General features: G+C 43.2%; 1 protein-coding gene across 2 annotated transcripts in view; it reads left to right on the forward strand.

The window, feature by feature from the left end:
* YWHAZ (tyrosine 3-monooxygenase/tryptophan 5-monooxygenase activation protein zeta) overlaps window positions 1–20,220 on the forward strand; it is a 31,882-nt gene extending 11,662 nt beyond the window's left edge. For both annotated transcript variants that reach the window (XM_084849039.1, XM_084849040.1), the window contains exons 3-6: window positions 2,958–3,081; window positions 13,307–13,470; window positions 13,560–13,655; window positions 13,952–20,220. In XM_084849039.1, coding sequence (XP_084705165.1) covers window positions 2,958–3,081; window positions 13,307–13,470; window positions 13,560–13,655; window positions 13,952–14,011 — 444 coding nt within the window. In that variant the 3' untranslated portion in view covers window positions 14,012–20,220. The remainder of the gene's footprint in view (window positions 1–2,957; window positions 3,082–13,306; window positions 13,471–13,559; window positions 13,656–13,951) is intronic.
* Window positions 20,221–21,601: the final 1,381 nt, after the last annotated feature.

A 21,601-nucleotide genomic window follows, 5' to 3' on the forward strand; every position in this document is an offset into this window, starting at 1 on the left:
CAAACAGCATTGAGTGCTGTCCACAAGTAGTTGGTGCTGATCCACTTATCTAGGAGCTCATCGATCTACATTACAAATTTTAATTCTGTGAACAAGACAAAGACCATGGAGCTGCTGTTGCAGATATGGGCAACAGACATTGGTGGCCAGAAAGAAGTCAAGCATGTGTACTTCCATCCAGTTTAAAGAGAACCAGTACAGTCTTTGTAGTTGACATGCACACTGAGTATCCTTGCTAGCTTCCCACCTACATTCAGTTACATAGTCCAGATTCTGCTAGCCCCTTCTTCACTCATCCACCTCTTTTGTCCCTTTTAACATGTGATTTTTACTGGTACAAACCCTGTTATATCATTCATGTCATCCTTATCCCGCTGAATAACTTCATTTTACTCTGCTGCATTCAGGTGTCAAAAAGACCATGCAGTCAAAAAGAAAAAAGCCCCCTAAAGATACTAGCATGTAAAAAACAAAAAAGCTAGCCTGCTGGGGGTGGCAGAGTTAGAATGGAGAACATTTCTTTATTGGGCCTGAAGAAAGGAGCTTCCTTCCTCTGGCAACCTGCTTGGATTCTGTGCTGGATACACCAGCCCACTCAATTGCTTCGAATTTCTGGTCGCCTCTGGCTACCAGGCTAGTGCTTAAATACAAGGCTGGTCTGGTGTGGTGTTACACATTTTGTATCATTTTGTTACTTGCTGAACAAATATCTACTTGCTTTTGGCTCCTACTTACAAATCTAACGTAAGTTGCCAAAATGGTGCTGTTTGTACATTTAGTGCTGTTGCTATTCTGCTTTTTCAAGTGCCTGCTTCCAAATTATTTTATGCTTCATTGGGGATATTCATTTTTTGGTAATCCAACTTTGAGGCCACATTTTTAAAAAGATACCACATCTTTCACAATTAACCTGACCTCATCTACTTTCTTGCAAAAGAGTAGACCATTAATTTCTCACCTAAGTAGTGTTGGAATAATATGTAATAGATAATAACAAATACAGCTACAGCTGGCTAAGAACAAAAGTTGCAATAATTTGGCTTGGGGGAGGATGTAATGTGAATAGGATTTGAATTCCTCACCTTAAACTGGCTGGATGGAAGATTGGTGATGATATTAAAAGGATTAATGGGTGTTACCAGCACTAGATTTCATATAGAGACAGCTTGATAATTGACTCGATCTGCATTGGCAGCAGTTTCCCTTTCAGCATCCACTCCTGTTACAGGTTCTCACATGGCTTTGCAGGGTTTTTTTTGCGGGGGTTACTGCTAAGTGAAACTCCCCAATTCCAGTAAACATACAGATGGTGTGTGTCATTGGATTGCTGTCCATAAGAATTGCACATCACTGTAATTATGGTTGACAATTTCCTTTCATAATCATGACAGTGTTCTGCCTTTGGTGTTCACTTTTGTTCAAATAATTGAGTCATGACAAAAAAGTGTACACACGCACACAGAGCTTTGGATGCTAAAAAACTGGGGAAATGCATACTAGTTCGGACTTGATAGCCAGCCATGACACCTAGCTCTGTTTAAGGTAAAACATCTGCATAACCCACCAGTGTGACATTTTGTCATTGAGACTATAATAACAAATGCTTAGTGTTAAAATTAGATGATAATTTCAGTGCTTCCATAATTGTTGCATTTCTGAATTATTTTGTTCCTGAGAGGTCCGTTACAGTAGCCATGTGGGAGCTGCTTTTGCTATGAGTTTCTCCCATGTGGGTGGGATTAGCATCCACTGAGAGGGGGGCAGTTCCATGAGCCTCATCTGTGCAGTCAAGACCTGTCATTGTGATTGCATATTCAGGCATTGCCCCAACCACGTAGAAGGTACTCATGGAAAATTAACACCTACATGGCTAGGGCAGAGTTTAAAGGGCGCTCAAGTAGCTTCCTTTCCAGACAGATTACTTTGTTTAGCCCCAACAATAGGGTTGAGTGAATGCTTGGAGAATATGGGCTATTAGTGAAAGCATCCCTTGCTGTTTCATTCTGTTCATCCCATATCCTGCTTAAGTATTATTACCACTCTGCGATCATGAGAATAAGGATGGTATAAAAATCTAAGTAACTCTTAAGTAAAAGTCCTGATACTAGAATGTTTGGCAGTTGTGTTGAACTGTGGGGTGGGGATCAAGTGAAACTACCAAAATAAAAATAGTAGCAATAGGCACAATCCATTTTGAAGATATACCACTTAATTCTAAGAGAGCAGCAGTACTTACTGCTCTTTACTTTATTCTTCAGTGTAAGGCTGGTGCCTTGCATCACAGCCTAAAGCTCATTGAAGCAGCCCTGTTCTAGTGCCAGCACAACACTAAACTATTGAGCCCTGTAATAAGCCCTTGTCTTCCAGGGTTTTAAAAAAGCCAATGAAGCCAAGTTCCATGAATCTGATCCCCCTTCTTTGCATAACTGCTGATACTATAGCAGTATTGGATCAGACTGCTAGACTGGAATGAGAGTAGCTACCCACACCCCTACTATGTCAACCAGCTTCTGAACAATATGCTTTCAGTTATCTGAAGAGGGGACTGGCTGGCAGACAAGGCAACTGTGCAACCTAGTGAATAGCTACTTGCCTGGTGACCTATGGTGAGTAAAAATTGCCTCTGGGTGGGCAAACAGGGAGGCTTTACAAAATTTGGCTTGTATGTAGTTTTTTTTTTTTTTAGTCCAAACATGCTTAACATAGGTATGTATGGTCAGACAAGGTAGTAAGCAAAGTGTGTGCTAGAAACTTTTGTGGGTTAATTTGCAATGGTAGAGTAACGGCATTTACTCTTCACATTTTGTAATAGTTTGATTTCTATTGGTTCCATTGATGAGAAAATATTTTTCTAGAATATAGTGAATTTTAACAGCCAGAGGCTAACAAACATTTAAAAATTCTCTAGTAATTTCAGTGTGTATAGCCTCCCAACTATATTTTGTTCTCAATTACAGTCTCTTTTGGAAAAGTTCTTGATTCCTAATGCTTCGCAAGCGGAAAGCAAAGTTTTCTATTTGAAAATGAAAGGCGACTACTACCGTTATTTGGCTGAGGTTGCTGCCGGTGATGACAAGAAAGGTACAGTGTGTTGGCTTTTTTGTCTGTCTAACTTCCAGTGAACTTGTGTTGAGTGGACAATAACTGCTGGTGAGGCTGTTGATGTGTTACAGGTCAAAAAAGAAAATAAATATGTTTTGTATTCTATGGTTCTGGAATCTTTGCTTTAAGGCCCTGGCCTAAAGGATTTGATTTTTATATTGACACATGAATAAATATAATTGGACTGTTACAAGCAATCTTAAGTGGCAAAACTGTACTGTTTAGGCAACAGAGTGTCAAAGTACATTGCATAGGCCTCTTGCTATTGTATGATTGTCTTTATGGCTTGCCGCAGAAGTACTCTGACACGACTGGTATCCTTTGCTGGACAAGTATTCCCTAGAGTTCAGGTAGGTTTTGTAAGATAACACAGTAGTGCAATTGAGGCTCTTAGTGCTAGTGAAAAAGGACTCTATCCCTTATTAAAACTAAATGGCTGTTAATAGTTGCATCCCTTAATAAAACTAAATGGCTGTTAATAGTTGGTGCTGCCACACCAAAAGTGTGGCAGCAACTGATCTCAAGTGACAAATAGAGCTCTGAACAATCTGTGCCTATAATTCCACTGTCAGGGTTCCGTGTCACAGCAGGGACTAAGCTAGATTGTGACTGCAAGTCCTGGGGCCTGCTGATAACATTAGATATGGCCTTTGCGGACACACCAGGGCCAGCAGCAAGTTGAGGAACAGTTGGCCAGCAGGGGTGAGAAGTGGTGGGTTTCTAAGGCCAGATCCAGATATTGGGGGGCGGGAGGGGGGAGACCAAGGGGCTAGCCAGTCAGGAAAAAGTGAGAGATGCGCCACAGAGGAGGGAGAGGTGGATAGAAAAAAGAGATACTGACCAGGTTCACCCATGGCTTGTTGTAGGGTTTGGGAGTGGTTTGTAAACCACCCCAGCCAGCCAGCCTTGCTGGGTTTAGACATCATGACAACTTGCACCTGGTGAGGGTAATTACTAAACAGTCATAACTGGCATGCGTGGAGAGGGAAAGTAATCCACTGTGGCTTATTTTCTCTCTGTGATCATGTAAACCTTTCCACTGGATGATGAGGAGCCAGAGAGAACCAAGCCAGTTCAGACACATCAGTACAAAGAGGGATGTAAGGGCAAAGTAACAGTGCAACAAAGGTCTGGAAGTAGAGGTCAAGGGCATATTGGAAGGGGAGTAAGATCTAATCCAGCAAGACACTACACTGGGCTTCAAATGGGATCTGTCCAAGGGTCCACAAACTATGTCTGGGCTTAGTAGCCAAATCTTATTTCTTCTAGCCAGCAAGAATATAGTAGAAGTGCTCTCAGCACACACAGAGTGCCTTTCTGCCTCCCATCAAGTGGCAGGCTGCCCTTCCTGTTAAGGAGAAGGACTAATAGCATGTATTACATTGTTCCCTATAAGTCTGTGTCCTTTGCAGGTCTCTTCTTGAAAATTAAATATTGCCCCTACTTTCTTATGAAGTCCCAACAAGCATGTTTTCAAAACCTGGGTACTAGGCAACAGTCTTGCCTTCTCTCCCAAAGACACCCACTCCTGATTTTTCTTCCTTCCTTGTAGCAGCTCCGCTTTACAACCCAGTCTTTTTGTTTATTTGTTTGTTTTTGTTTCTCATCTTAATCATAGCCTTTTTTCATTGTGGTTTAGAAAGGTGGAGGTGAGTAGCTAGTTGCAAGTGGGGCTCGGGAATCAGAGTTGGAAGGCATCTTGCAGATCATCTAGTCCAACCCCCTGTTCAGTGCAGGATGCAGCTATAGCCTCACTGACAGATGGCATCAAGCCTCTGCTTAAATACCTCCAGAGGGAGAACCCACCACTTCCCCATGCAGTCTATCCTGATAACTAACTTCCTCCTAATGTTTAGCTGAAATCTGCTTCCTTGCAACTTCCATTAATTGGTTCTCATCCTGCCCTTTGGAGCAACAGAGAACAACTTGGCTCCATCTTCTGCATGACCGCCTTTCCGATATTTGAAAACTGCTATCATGTTGATCCTTATTCTTGTCTTCTCTAGGATAAGCATAACCAGCTCTTTCAACTGTTCCTGACTGGACTTTTTTGTTTCCAGAACCCTCTTCTCTTGGCACACTCCAGTTTGTCAGTGTCCTTCTTAAAATGTAGTTCCCAGAACTGGACGTAGTACTCCAAATGCAGCCTGACTAAAGCAGAATAGAGCAGAACAATTACTTCCCATGACCTGGACATTGTGCTTCTGTTAATGCAACCTAAGATTGCATTAGATTTTTTTAGCAGCTGCATGGCACTGCTGGCTCTTACTCAGCTTGTGATGCACTAAGATGCCTACTTCCTTTTCATATATACTGCTGCCAGCTCAGGTTGCCCCCATCTTATACTTGTGCCTAGGGATTGTACCTAAATGTAAAGCTTTACATATATCTCTGTTGAATTTTGTCTTGTTAGTTTCAGATGAGCATTCATTGAGTATGATCGTTCAACCACCAGCTGGTGAGCCACCTAACAGTAGTAGTGTTCAACCAGCGTTTACCATCTTGTCAACAAGGATATAATGAGAAGCTGTGTCAGGTGGTATCCATGCACTGTATCCATGGTATTCCCACCATCAACTAAATTAGTAACTCCTATCCAAAAAGGAGATATGGTTGGTTTGTCATGACTTATTTCTGACAAACCCTGTTAGTTCCTACTAATCGATGCATTATTTTCCAGAAGTTCTCAAACTGACTATTTAATTACAGTCAGGGCCAGAAATGTTGGAACAAGGATAACTGTTTTGGCAGTTGGCCTCTGTACACCACCACATTGAAGTTGAAAGGAAACACACCCAGATGAGAGCGAAGTCAAGACTTTCAGCTGTAATTCAAGGGGTTTGACCAAAGTGGGGCACTAACCATTCAGGAAAGACAGCCAGTGGCATACACACACCCCCATTGTTGGGGGCTCATAAGTAATGGAACGAATGGCTGACAAGCAGCTGCATGGCCAGGTGTGACCTGTTTCCTGGGTACCCCATGACCAATCAAGCAGATAAAAGGCCTGGAGGTGGTTCTGAGTGTTACATTTGCATTTGGTGGATGTTCACTGGAAGTCCCAACATGAGGTCCAAAGAGGTGTCCATGCGAGTGAAGGAGGCCATCATTAGGCTGAGGAAACAAAACCCATCAGAGAGAGAGCAAAAACAGTGGGAGTGGCCATACAACAGTTTGGAACATCCTGAAAAAGAAGGAATTAACTGGCAAGCTCAGCAACAGCAAAAGGCCTGGCAGACCATGGAAGACAACTAAAGTGGATGACCGCAGAACTCTGCTCATGGTGAAGAGGAACCCTTTCACAACATCTAGCCAGGTCAAGAACGCTCTTGCGGAGGTAGGCATGTCATTGTCAACATCTACAGTCAAGAGACTGTTTTATGAATGTAAATTCAGAGGCCTCACAACAAGGTGCAAACCACTGGTAACGCTCAAGGACAGAAAGGACAGATTAGCCTTTGTCAGCAAACACCTAAAAAAGCCTGCCCAGTTCTGGAATAATATTTTTTGGACTGATGAGACCAAGATTAACTTGTACCAGAATGATGGGAAGAGAAAAGTATGGAGAAGGAAAGGAACAGCTCGTGATCCAAAGCATACCACATCATCTGTCAAACCTGGTGGAGGCAGTGTTATGGCATGGGCATGTATGGCTGCCAATGGAACCGGGTCACTGGTGTTTGTTGATGACCTGACTGCTGATAAAAGCAGCAGGATGAATTTTGAAGTGTATAAGGCTATACTTTCTGCTCAGATTCAGCCGAATTCTGCCAAACTGATAGGACGCCGCTTCATGTTGCAGATGGATAATGACCCAAAATATACAACAAAAGCTACCCAAGAGTTTCTCAAGGCAAAGAAGTGGGATGTTCTTCAGTGGCCAAGTCAGTCACCTCATCTCAACCCAATAGAGCATGCTTTTCACTTACTGAAGACAAGACTGAAGGCAGAAAGACCCACAAACAAGCAGCAGCTGAAGGCAGCTGCAGTAAAGGCCTGGCAAAGCATCTTAAGGGAGGAAACTCAGCATTTGGTTATGTCCACGGGTTCCAGACTTCAGGCAGTCATTGACTGCAAAGGATTTTCATCCAGGTATTAAAGGCGATCCTTAAGTTTGAAATGATGTTGGTTTGTTCCATTACTTATGAGCCCCCAACAATGGGTGTGTGTGTATGCCACTGGCTGTACTTCCTGAATGGTTAGTGCCCCACTTTTGTCAAGCCCCTTGAATTACACCTGAAAGTCCTGACTTCGCTCCCATCTGGGTGTGTTTCCTTTCAACTTCAATGTGGTGGTGTACAGAGTCCAACTGCCAAAACAGTTATCCTTGTTCCAATATTTCTGGCCCTGACTGTATTTGTTCTAGAATTTTGCCCAGTATTGACATTAGGCTGACTGGTCTGTAGTTTTCTGGATCCACCTTCTTCCCCTTTTTGAAGATGGGGGCAACATTTGCCCATCTCCAGTCTTCTGGCAATTCACCTATTCTCCAGGAATTCTCAGAGATTACAGACAGCAGCTCTGAAATAAAATCCTCAAGCTGCTTCAGCACTTAAGGATGTAATTGATCTGTTCTTGAATCTTGAACCAGTTTAAAGTAGCTGTGTGTTCTCTAACTATCTCCTTACCTACCCTGGGGCTGGAAGTCCCTCCTTTTATCATTTGTTGATAGAACAACAGATTGAACACAACTCCCCTCATGGGAGAAGACTGAGGCAAAGTAGGAGTTGAGTAGTTCTGCCTTCTCTCCCATGACGTTCGTTGTCTTCTCTAAGCAGCAGACCTACCCCTTCCTTGTTTTTTTTTCCTTTTCTTGCTAGTAACATAGCCAAAGAAACAGTTTTTGTTGTTTTAGCATACATTGCAAACCTCAGCTTATTCTGAACTATATCCTTCCTGACACCACCATCCTTACAGGTTCAGCCTACTCGAATAGAGAAAAGCTGCAGAGGTTGAGATGCTGATAGATATTTGAAGTAAAAGGGATATTTGAAGTGCCCTCCCATCCAGTTAATTTACAGAGCAAACCTGCCTTTTCTTACATCTACCTACAATTGGAAATGACAGGAACTTGGTGGCTGGGAGGTATTTGAAAGGAATATATTCTCTGGGTGAGGTTGGGGTTGCAAAGGGTGTGCATGCATGTGCATAAACACAGAGCGCCTCTCAATACCAGTTTCTGGGGAGCATGTTACAAGTGCTGTTGCACTCATGGTCTGCTTGTGGACTGTCTTTAGGCATCTGATTGGCCACTGTGGGAACAGAATGATCGACTAGATAGGCCTTTAGTTTGATAGCATGGCTCTTCAAATCTTGTCTTTAAAAACTCCCAAGATTCCAAAACTTGAACCTGTAGGCATCTTTTATTGCTGAACTACTATAATAGGAAGTTTTTCATATGTCTGCTCTATATCTCCCTATAGTTTTTTTTTTTAAATGATTGCTTTATTGCCTTATTCACCAAATACAGTGAACAACTCATGCTCTTGTTCCTTCCAAATACTACAAATTTCCTATCCTCTGCCCTAGTTGTCTTCTCCCTAGGATAAAAATGACCAGTTCTTCAGCATTCTTAGGCCTTATCTTTAGACCCTTGTATTATCACTGTAGCTCGCCTCTGAATCTGTTCAAACCTTGTAAATACTGTGAGTGGAACAGTAGTTTCCTTTAAGTCTTACAAGCAGTACTCTTTGTTAGGAAAACTAAATTTTTACTAGTCTTGTCCTCTAAACATGAATAATTAAACTGTAACCCCTAAATCTTAATGTGCAGCTGCCTGTCCAGTAAATCCACATCCAATTTACTTTCAGTGGCTTTTTAAAATCTATGTACACTTCTATTGTCACCTTCTCAATCTTGCTTTTCTCATCCACCAGTTAAGATTTATTATGCTTTAGAGCAGTCGTTCTCGAAGTTGTCTTTTCACAGACAGAAATTGCTAGGGGTCAGTGCATTCCACTTAAAGCACATAATGCATATTTTAATAGCCATACTATTCCATTTCTAATATGGATATGCCTGTTTTTGTGAGCAAAATCACCCTTTCAGTGACTACCTGACTGAAGCTTGTAAACCACAGTTTGAGTGAATGGAGCCCCTTTGTCAAAGAAGAAGAGCCTCGGTGGTGGAGTGAATTTTGAAAGCAACATGGAGGAATGAGTTGGCAATGTTGTTCTAGCTGAGCTCCTCTGTTCCTATAAAAGCTGCGTAAAGAAAAGGTGCCTCTTCGGCCTTGGTATATCCCTATGCTGAGTTGTACTAGTATATCAAGCATCTTGAACCTACTAGAACCAAAAGGTGGCAACACCACATAGGAGCAGCTAACTTCCAGCTAATCACTAATACTGGGGCCTCAACCAGTGATCCGCATGGTATAGAAGAGACCTTTCCTCTATTCCTGTGGAGACATGAAAGAATCCTGGTAATGGTAGGAGCTATAGGAGATGGTTCCTGTGTCCTAGGTAATTCATTAGGAGTTGAGTAACACAGAGGTGGTTGCACCCCAGATACCTTCTAGTTCTGCAAGCCTCACCCCATATCACCCCCTCCCCCCACCTCCTCGAGACCAGTTTTATACTCAACTGGTATTTCCCTTCATATCTAGATGGCCGGGGTGGGGTGGGGTGGTTCAGGTGCTAGAAGTCAGTATGTTGCTGTTGAGACAGTTCTCACCCAGCCATTGGACAGAGTTGCAGTGTAGTCCCATTTGTAGTCCCTGATTGTTCCCCTGTGTATTTTCTGCCTCTTTCCCTGCAAGGAAAAATATGGCTTAGCTCTCACTGAAGTGATAAACCTGAGCTGTAGTGTCCTGATTATCTATTGAGAGCCAGTGTAGTGTAGTGGTTCAAGTGTTGGACTGAGAGCTGGGAGACCCGAGTTCTAGTCCCCACTCACTCGGCCATGGAAGCTCGCTGGGTCACTTTGGGCCAGTCATAGAGCCTCAGCCCAACCTACCTCACAGGGTGGTTGTTGTGAGGATAAAATTGAGAGGAGGAGGGTTATTTATGTATGCCACTTTGGGTTATGGGGGGGGGAAGAATCATAGAACAGTAGGGTTGGAAGGGGCCTATAAGACCATCGAGTCCAACCCCCTGCTCAGTGCAGGAATCCAAGTCAGAGCATCCCCGACAGATGGCTGTCCAGCCTCATCTTGAATGCCTCCAGTGTGGGAGAGCCCACCACCTCCCTAGGTAATTGGTTCCATTGTCGTATTGCTCTAACAGCAAGTTTTTCCTGATGTTCAGCCGGAATTTGGCTTCCTGTCACTTGAGCCCATTATTCCATGTCCTGCACTCTGGGATGATCGAGAAGAAATCCGGGCCTTCCTCTCTGTGACAACCTTTCAAGTACTTGAAGAGCGCTATCATATCTCCCCTCAGTCTTTTCTTCTCAAGGCTAAACATGCCCAGTTTTTTCAGGAGTATTCACTTAGCAGCTGTGTTTGCTGTCATAACTTCATACGGGCAGGAGAGGGGTGACTTGGCTATGAAAGATAGGATCCTGGCTAAGCAGAGCACACAACTCCCCATGCCCCCAACTTTGTCTGCTTCCTCATTTTTCATAGTTACAACTGGGGTTACAGTTGCACAGACAAGAATACAATGGTGGAATGTCAAATTATGCTGGTATAAGGGAAGGAGGAGCAATGTTATGCCCCAGTTATCAAGGATAGGATTGCACCAAAACTCTCTTTAAGATCCAATTTGTAATTTTTAAACCCCCAACTGTATCCTTGGATGACCTTTATCCTCAGTTACTTTTTATCTGCATTAGTTGTGCAAGAGTGCTATTGCACGTCTTCTCTCAGCCTTTTTCTAATCTTAACAAACTGAGGTCCTCTTACTCTTCACTCGGAATGGAGAACTTGCGTGATCATCTTGGTTGCTCTTCTTTGCACTTTCTCACTCTTAATAACAGTGGTAAAAAACTAAGCACAGAATTTGAGATGACTTTAGTGCTTTTGTACAGGATTACCAACACTTCCCTATTGTTACTAGAAATACCTCACTGAATATATTCCCAAATTAACTTGACTCTTTTTTTGCAAAAAGGAGTAATGAAGTGAAATTGTGATACTTATTGCATAGTTATTCATTTGAGTTCCTTTTGAAATAAGATGAACCTTTCACCTTTTACAAAAATCATAATTTTTGTTGTCAGTTGGAAAACAAGGAAGACCTTGAGAAAGTTACCTTATGGTCTTCCTAATTTTCCAACTAGTTACAAATTTTGATTTTTGTAAACGGTGAAAGATTTATATTATCTAAGAGAAACCCAAATGCATAATTTTGCAATTAGTATTACACAATTTCATTCTGTTACTCCAGTTTGTTAGGTTACCCAGGCTGTCCTTCACTTTCCAAACCTAGGAAGAGCACTTATAAACAGCCATCCCCAAAATTAAACCTTACTAAGCTGTCACTTTGTATCTGTCAGTGTCAGTTGCGGAGTGTGGCCTTTCAGGAACTGAAGACAAAAACACACAGTTCAGGTTTTTGTTCTATGAGCAGCATCCTATGCTGCCCTTATGCCCGTGGGACCCACGCTAGCACAGCAGGCAGCTAGCGGTTGTTAAAGCAACCCGAAACTAGAAGAAACACTGTATTCTGGATTGGGACAATCCAGCAGAGCTCACAAAAGGAAGGTCTGCTGACCAGTCTTGATCCAGAAATAATGATTTCAGCTTGTTTTCAGAGCTCCTTTATGAAATCCCAACTCTCCATTGCACAAATGCTGGGTCCAGCTGGCACAACAAAATCAGGAGGAGTGCAATGGTCCCATTGCGTACTATCCTCTGTGTTTTGGGTTTTCATAGCCACCATAATGCTGAGCTGTTCTCCAGATCATGAAATGCAGCTGGCAGTCCTAGCTTTAAATGGTCAGGATGAGCTTGGAGACCAGTGTTGGGAGGATAAGCAGATTGGAAGCATCATTTGCTACTTGCCCTCATGTGAGCATCAAACAGTGTGGCTGTTCAGAATGCTACCTATATTTTAATTCCTCTTGGCATCGGTAATAGCAGCGTTCAATGCCTTTAAAAACAGATGTTCTGATCTAGGTAATCCATTCCAGCATACATCTTCTGTCACTCATTGGCTATGGCAGAAGGCTCTTGCTTCTCCTGTTCACTATATGAAAATGTTTTGTGTGTACCTTGCTGAGGAATCACCATTTTAATAATTTTCCTTTTCTCCACCATTGTGCCATCCTTTGAAATACTTGATTATTACCATATCTCCATAACTTTCCTCTTACCTGGGCTAGCCATGCTCCTTTATCAAGCGATGTGTGATTTAATAAACTTTTGCAGGTTACATGAGCTCATTCATATATCAGTAGGCAAAACTGTGGATTTTATCTCAGTTGCCAGTAGAGGAACTTTATTACTCCTTGTGGCTTGGATGCTGTCTTCCTGTTAATGAATTACAGTGTAGAGTTTCACTTGTTTGCAGCAGTGTGGTTGTCATTCAAGTTGTCTTCAGTGGTGCAGTTACTAGCCACTTCACGTTTTTATACTTGCATATTTTTTCAGTGTTGCTTTTGACATAGCATTTCATGTAGTTAACACAAAGTACTGAGCTTATTAAAAGAGTAGAATCAGGCCTCTATCTTTAAATTCATTCTCTTCTATCCATGTCACTTAAAAAAACTGCTGCTGTGAAGGCAAGGACCAACTGCTAGGAGATCTTAGTACTACCCAGAATTGTGGAAGAGTAGGATTCCTGGCATTCTTCACCTCAGCCCAACATTGTTACTCCTTGAAAGCTGCTCCTCAGCCATTTGGGTAGTTAGTGGCCCCTTGTGGCATACTAATCAGAATCCTTTTGAACCTTGTACAGTCTCTTTGCATATTTGCAGGATTTGAACCTGAAAACATATGTGCTAGAAATCATTTGTAAGTAGCGTGTTTATGTAAATACTAAAGCTAGTCAAATGTCTAAATATGTCTATAATTGGCTTGTACAAAGTGACAGTTTCAGTGTTAGTGTTCTTTAATTCAGTGCTCCTTAATGGTAGACAAGGGTATATATGTGTGGGGTTTTTTTCTAAACATTGGTATATTGGGGGAAAATATTACTTATAGCTTCTAAAATACCATTTTCTGAAACCATACACAGTTCTTGTCCTGTAATCCTAGTCTGTACTTGTGTGGAACATACTCAAACACAACTGCTAACCTGGTGTTTACTCTTTGGTTTTTAAGGGATAGTGGAGCAGTCGCAACAGGCATATCAGGAAGCTTTTGAAATCAGCAAAAAAGAGATGCAGCCAACACATCCTATCAGATTAGGACTGGCTCTAAACTTCTCTGTGTTCTATTACGAGATTCTGAATTCTCCGGAGAAAGCCTGTTCCCTTGCAAAGACTGTGAGTTATAGTCTGATTATTACACTGAATGTAACACCTTAAACAAGTTTTACAGGTACAAATATACTTTTTTTTTTTTTTAACTGTAGGCTTTTGATGAAGCCATTGCTGAACTTGATACGTTAAGTGAAGAGTCATACAAAGACAGCACACTAATAATGCAGTTACTGAGAGACAATTTGACAGTAAGTACTTGGATAACTTTTACTAAGCAAAGCACTTTATACAAGCAAGGAGAAAGCAGTCTTGAGTATGGTTCTGAGTGGCACTTTAATGCTACCAGGTAGCCAAGGGTCAATTATGAAGTCAAATTATGGAATAAAATATGTAGTATGGATTTGCTTCACTCAGTTTGGTAGCTCTTGAAAGAGTGCCTTTTTTTGAGATAAGGAAAGCTATCCCCTTAAGTACTTGCTTATTCATACTAGTTCTTACAACTAAAGCTGTAATCAGTAACACATGATTGTATTTTTTTAAACAGTTGTGGACATCAGATACCCAAGGAGACGAAGCTGAAGCAGGAGAAGGAGGGGAGAATTAACCAGCCTTCCAATTTTTGTCTGCCTCATTCTAAAATTTACACAGTAGACCATTTGTCATCCATGCTGTCCCACAAATAGTTTTTGTTTACGATTTATGACAGGTTTATGTTACTTCTATTTGGATTTCTATATTTCCCATGTGGTTTTATGTTTAATATTAGGGGAATAGAGCCAGTTAACATTTGGGGAATTTTTGTTCATCCAAGGTGGCCAATATAGGGATGTGGAATTTTTATAAAAGTTTTACATGTTTGGCATAGTACTCTTGGTACTTTGTGGCTTCCCACAAAAGCCAATGTTAAACAGCTTCCTATGTTGAGCAAAGAAAAAACTGCTTGCATATTGGTCTGTCACAGTGGTAAAAAATGGATGATTGGTTGCAACCACGCAGGTGTAGTGAATGTGGGTACTTCAAAGGTGGAACACACAGCAAAGGAAAATTAATGTCCCATGGATATTACATGTCAATCATGTGAATCTGTGGAATCTACAGTCCAAGTATACATCTTTGATTGCAGCTGAAAAGTGTTCCTTAAGGTGGTTTGCTAACCCAATGAACTTTCTCTAGGGAAGGGCAGAAATGGTTCACATTCCATTACTTGTAAAGTTACCTGCTGTTGCTTTCATTATTTTTGCTACACAATTTATTTGTATTTAAATGGTTTAGGCAACCTAAGAACAAATGTACAAGTAAAGATGCAGTAAAAATGAAATGCTTGATATCCATAATTACACTGTATATCGAGCACAGCAGTAAAACGAACCCATGTATTTAACTTTTTTAGGGTTTTGCTTTTGTGATTTTTTTTTGATACTTTGCCTAACATGCATGTGCTGTAAAAATAGTTAACAGGGAAATAACTTGAGATGATGGCTAGCTTTGTTTAATGTCTCCTGAAAATTTTCATGAACAATCTAAGCATAACTGTTAAGAACATGTGTATTAAGTTGATGTAAGTGGAATAAAAGTTTTATGAATGGACTTTTCAACTACTATCTCTGTAGCTTTCCTGTATGTCTAGACTCCTTTTCAGGATATCTTGCTGTTTTAGAGCCTGCAATGTCAGATTTTTGTCTTTGGATCCAGGTACCATTTCTAATGTCTGCTGTTTGTATCCAGAGTCTCTCCTGAAAAAATATTGTCCTTATGTTTGAGAAGCTGCTGCCTCCTGAGTTGCTTCGTTAGCATGTGCTTGGGGGAAGGTACCAGTGGAAAACTGAGAGAGGGGTAAAGGTAATGTATGTGGACCATGCAGCCTTCTATTGCTGCACACATCCCCTGCTTTTTACACAGCAGTAGCCATTATCCCAGTCTTAGACCTATTTGCACACCTGGCAACCCACACACAGTGAAAAAAGGGGCACAAACTGCCATGTTTAATAGATGTGGAAGCAAAAGGATCAAGAATGAAAGTCTGCATACAGAAGTGAGCAACACCCAGCAACTGTTCTATGCACATTCCTACCATTGGGTGTGCATTTTTCTAGTCAATTACTAATTTTTATAATTCTTAAAATAGTTCCTTTTTTTAGCTGGTACAATTACATGCATAGCAAACTCATGTACCAAGTACTTGGGAGACTTTTCTTGTGGAAATGTGACAACAGTATAAAGAACTGACCTGAGATGCAATTGGATTCAGTATGCCAAATTTGGTGGGTGAAGTGTCAATTTGTCTTCCGCTTTCCCTGTACTCCATCTGTAAGGGCATGTGAATAGAATTCATTCCATCTTTAAGACACCAATGGCCAGTTTCAATCAGGAAAGGTTGGACTCTTCTGTCCTGAGCAGATCAGCCATGGAGGGTTGGTTTCTCCCTCTCTCCCCTTGCTTGAAGGTATTTGCAACTGTTAAGCAGAGTGATCTGTTCCAAAGCAGTGCCTAGGGTGCTGTTTTTCCTCTAGCCACTGGTACCTTCCCTTTCCCACTGGAGAGCCATCAGCTACCTAGGTGAAATGTAGTATACTGCTTTGGGAACTCCCATCATTGCTTCCTAAGCAAAGTGCTTGGGGAGTAGTGTTAATTAGTACCAATATCTGCATGCAAGGCAGTCTTTCTCACCTAGTAGGCATGCTTCCCAGTGGGAGATGAGGTCACCATTTACCATGACCTCTCATCTCCTGGGAGGCATGCCTGTCAGCTGAGAAGGAGACAGATTGCACGTGCAAAGTATTTTATTTGCCAGATCAGCAAACACAATGAGTGCAGCACTCCTGAATAAATAGCGATGCATAAATCATTATGGAAACACGTTGGAGCATAGCAGTTTTTGTCTGTACTTATGAGTGATCAAATATTTCTCTAGTAGAAAATGTTAGCAATGAGAGATGCACTGAATTTCTGCCAGGCTTGTCAACGTTTTTAGAATGTCAATACCCATCTGGTAGAGATTGAAGATGCCATAAAGCCTAGACAAAGTTCTTCTGTCCCACCATTTTGTTAAAACATCTAACCTCCAGCCTAAATATTTTCAGCTACGGTTTGAGCCCCTCTTCCTAGTTCACCCTGTAGGAGAGCAGGCAGTAAAGGGTGAACTCTTCAGTTAGATGCCACAGCCAAAGACTTGACTTTTCCAGAGAGGAGAGGTACAGTCAGGGCCAGAAATATTGGAACAAGGATAACTGTTTTGGCAGTTGGCCTCTGTACACCACCACATTGAAGTTGAAAGGAAACACACCCAGATGGGAGTGAAGTCAGGACTTACAGCTGTAGTTCAAGAGGTTTGACAAAGGTGCGGCACCAACCATTCAGGAAGTAGAGTGGCATACACACCCATCCTTGGTGCTCATAAGTAATGGGATGAATGGCTGACAAGCAGCTGCATGGCCAGGTGTGGTCTGTTTCCTGGGTACCCCATGACCACTCAAGCAGATAAAAGGCCTGGAGGTGGTTCTGAGTGTTACATTTGCATTTGGTAGCTATTCACTGGAATCCCCAACATGAGGTCCAAAGAGGTGTCCATGTGAGTGAAGGAGGCCATCATTAGGCTGAGGAAACAAAATAAACCCATCAGAGAGAGAGCAAAAACAGTGGGAGTGGCCAATACAACAGTTTGGCACATCCTGAAAAAGAAGGAATTAACTGGCAAGCTCAGCAACAGCAAAAGGCAGACCACGGAAGACAACTACAGTGGATGATCACAGAACTCTGCTCATGGTGAAGAGGAACCCTTTCACAACATCTGGCCAGGTCAACAACGCTCTTGCGGAGGTAGGCATATCATTGTCAACATCTACAGTCAAGAGATGGCTTTATGAATGTACATACAGAGGTTTCACAACAAGGTGCAAACCACTGGTAACGCTCAAGAACAGACAGGCCAGATTAGCCTTTGTCAGCAAACACCTAAAAAAGCCTGCCCAGTTCTGGAATAAGATTCTTTGGACTGATGAGACCAAGATTAACTTGTACCAGAATGATGGGAAGAGAAAAGTATGGAGAAGGAAAGGAACAGCTCATGATCCAAAGCATACCACATCATCTGTCAAACCTGGTGGAGGCAGTGTTATGGCATGGGCATGTATGGCTGCCAATGGAACCGGGTCACTGGTGTTTGTTGATGACCTGACTGCTGATAAAAGCAGCAGGATGAATTTTGAAGTGTATAAGGCTATACTTTCTGCTCAGATTCAGCCGAATTCTGCCAAACTGATAGGACGCCGCTTCATGTTGCAGATGGATAATGACCCAAAATATACAACAAAAGCTACCCAAGAGTTTCTCAAGGCAAAGAAGTGGGATGTTCTTCAGTGGCCAAGTCAGTCACCTCATCTCAACCCAATAGAGCATGCTTTTCACTTACTGAAGACAAGACTGAAGGCAGAAAGACCCACAAACAAGCAGCAGCTGAAGGCAGCTGCAGTAAAGGCCTGGCAAAGCATCTTAAGGGAGGAAACTCAGCATTTGGTTATGTCCACGGGTTCCAGACTTCAGGCAGTCATTGACTGCAAAGGATTTTCATCCAGGTATTAAAGGCGATCCTTAAGTTTGAAATGATGTTGGTTTGTTCCATTACTTATGAGCCACCAACAATGGGGGGGGGGGTGTATGCCACTGGCTGTCCTTCCTGAATGGTTCGTGCCCCACTTTTGTCAAGCCCCTTGAATAACAGCTGCAAGTCCTGACTTCGCTCCCATCTGGATGTGTTTCCTTTCAACTTCAATGTGGTGGTGTACAGAGGCCAACTGCCAAAACAGTTATCCTTGTTCCAATATTTCTGGCCCTGACTGTATCTCTGATTCAGTCTTTGGTTCTGCCTTCTGGCGGAAAGTGGGTTTCTTTGTTACTTATGAGCCTTAAAAAGCCTTAAGAGAGCCTTAAAAAGAGCTTTTTTCCTTGTTTCCCCTCTTCTCCCCCTTCCCCCATTCCAGATTATGATAAGGAAGGGGAAAAGTTCAGGGTTTTCACCACAGGATGCACTGGTACCTACCCCACCCCCTCCAAATTAGGATGTGAGGCCCGGTAACACTGCTGTCAATGTTCTCCTTGGCACGTGTCTGTCCTATTCACACACATCACCCGGAAAGTTGTGCTTGTTTTGGTGCCTTTTATTTGCTGAAGCTAGCTAGAATTTATCCCATGGCTCACCTCCTCACCCATTGACCTGGTAATGATGCAATATCCAGGCACTTCTTGGCAGCAGAAGTCTAGTTCAGTCATGGTGGACCAGCTTGCCAGTGCCTCAGACACTGTCAAGACAAAACCCCTCTGCAATATAGCAGAAAGCCATGGGGAGGAAGCTGGTGTCGCTACAGTGGGGGTAAGTGGAGACAGAAAACCTTACATGCCCCCTCCAAAAATAGTGGAGCTGTTTGTCCTGATTTACTGCATCTACTCGAGCAGTTAGCAATGAAGGAGGTGGAAGCTGTCCACTCCCAGAAATGGGGCAGGAAAGTCCATAGGCAGAGGAGAGAATACAACTTGCCCAATGGCCCCTCCTTTTCTTTGAGCTTAAGCGTCAGCTTTTGCTCCTGTGCGGAGAGGAAAACACAGGAAGCGTTTTTACAGATTTTGCAGGAGCCAGTGCTCATCCCATTTCTTCCATCATACAGGCCCCAAGGGGTGTGGTTTGTCTCCTGGCCAAGACTTTAATCCTACGGGAATTCCAGTGGAGTTTTCCCATATGGATTTTGAACTCTGGGAGAGGTGCTGTCCCTCTAAGGGACCCAGCACAGCCTGTCTCCTTTTCCTGAAACTCCATCAGAGAGAGGACAAATTGGCAGAATGCCTTTCACAGCCCTTGCGGTAACTTGGGGAGAGAAGATATGAAGGGGAGAGAAGATATGAAGCAGAGAGTGGCACTCCCTTTTTCTGGCTCTCTCCCCAATCAAGGCTTTTTCTATGTCCTTTTATCACCAAAGTTGTACAAGTAGGGCGAACCCAGGATATATAATCTGTATCAACAGATGCAGACTCTATCAACATGAGCAGACTAAAAGTTTTTGTGGATGATAGAACCCAAAGCGAAGAGGCTATTAGAGAATCTGGAGTCCGCAAAAATGTGGTGCTCCACAGGGCTTCATAAAGTCCTGTGTATTTGTGTTCCCTTGGCTAATGCCATCCTAGCGAGAGCCTCTGCTTTGGGGGCAAAGGAGCTGCTATCGAAGCTCTCCACTGGAGCCAAGCATTTCCCAGAAAGCTTAAAAGTTTACTAGGGCAGAAGAGTTAATCGCAGATTCTTCTGTGGACTACTTACAACTTTCTGCCAGGTCTGACCTTGGGGGTAGTTGCAGTGAAGTAGACTGGAGAAGCTTGTGGCTCAAGCATTGGAACATTGACCAGAAATCTAAAGCCAGCTTCTTCACTACAGTTCAAGAGAGGAAAGCTTTGTGAAAAATCCCTTACTCATCTAGTAGACACAAAAGATAAGGCTCTTTGCAACCCCCCTAAAGAAAGAGGCACCTAAACCTAAGTAAGAGGCCTCTAATTGATTTTGTTCTTTAGGACCATGACTAGCTACAGAGACCAAAGTACTGCAAAACATTCACAGTGGAGTTCCCATTTCATCAACAAACCATCTGGCTCCAAATCTCACCATGGCAGGAAACAGATAGGTAAGCCCTCCCCTAACTGACACTGGGATTTTTTTACCAATCGGAGGCCAACGGCAATTTTTGCTTCACAAATGGAAACTGACTTCCTCCAACAGATGGATCTTGGAAACAGCACAGAAAGTTACTCTGGCCTCAGTCTCAGAGTGGTAGGCGGCAGTATTGCAACCAAAACTCTCCCCATGACCTGAGTTCAATCCCAGCGGAAGCCGGGTCCTAGGTAGCCGACTCAGGTCGACTCAGCCTTCCATCCTTCCGAGGTCAGTAAATGAGTACCCAGCTTGCTGGGGGAAAGGTAGTCACGACTAGGGAAGGCAATGGCAAACCACCCCGCTATAGTCTGCCATGAAAACGCCAGCGCAAGCGGCGTCCCTCTAGGAGTCAGCAATGACTCGGCGCTTGCACAGGAGGAACCTTTCCTTTTTCTTCCTCTCTCCAATATGTTGGAATCTGGACAAACACCATAGAACTATGGCAGCAATCTCCCACCTCCTGAGCATGATGCCACAGAGCAAGTCCAATCTTCATAAAGGTCCTTGGGTGTATTATTTACTGTGCCAAAGGTCCAAGACTGATAGTGGCTGAATGTCAACCATCTCTTAAGGGGAATGCCCCTGAAGCAGCCTCTGTGTGTCCAAGTTACTGTGGCTACCAGCCTCTGTGGCTGCACTTCTTGCCAGGAGCTGGTAGCTTAAGGTCTATGTGGACCAAAGAGGAAGCAGCCCAGTCCATCAACTGCTTTGAACTGAGGGCAGTCAGATTAGCTCTTCAGGCCTTCTCAGACAGGGTGTGCCTCCAGCATGTCCTGGTCTGAACTAACAACAGTATCCCCAAAGTGCATATCATTCCCTGGGTGTGCCACATCTCAGTCTGCATCTTGAGATATCCCTCCTTCTGATCTGAGGAGAGGAGAATCTGCTTTCCATTGCACCACAGCATATTCATGGGACACTAGACATTGGCTCAGCCAGTTGGATCATGGGAAATGGGCTTTCCATCCAGACATTTGCAAGATGAATGTTAACAGATTCGGGGCATGGAGTTTCTTTAGTCATCTACTTTTCTGCAACTGTGAGCAATGCCAAGGCACCTTACTTCTTCAGGTCACAAGAAACGGAGGCAGAAATGACCCCTGCTTGTGTCAGTTCAGTGGCCAAAGGGCTCCTGTTTACCTTGCCTTCCCTCTCCTCCCCTTCTCTTAAGCCTTAGGCCCTAAGGGTTCTGCACAAAGTGAAAGCACTTGAGATGGAAGTAGTTGCAGTGGCTCCATGCGAGCCACAGAGAGAATAGTTGTCAGACCTTTTAGAGTTCAGTGTAGATGAGCCCTGGTCTCTTTCTCCCAGAGCTGACCTGTTTCAGGGCCGTGTCAATAGGGATGTACGAAAGTCACTTACCTTTTCGAAGGGTGACATTCGTGGGGGGGGGAGGCGCTCCATCTCCCCCCTGAAATTCTGGCCGGGGGGGAGGCGCTCCGTCCCCCCCCTGAAATTCTGGCCGGGGGGGAGGCGCTCCATCCCCCCCCCGAATCCTGGCCAGCC

This window comes from Heloderma suspectum, chromosome 4, assembly GCF_057233095.1.
Source record: "Heloderma suspectum isolate Gila_16-S chromosome 4, 16-S_ref, whole genome shotgun sequence".
Classification (NCBI taxonomy): Eukaryota; Metazoa; Chordata; class Lepidosauria; order Squamata; family Helodermatidae; genus Heloderma; species Heloderma suspectum.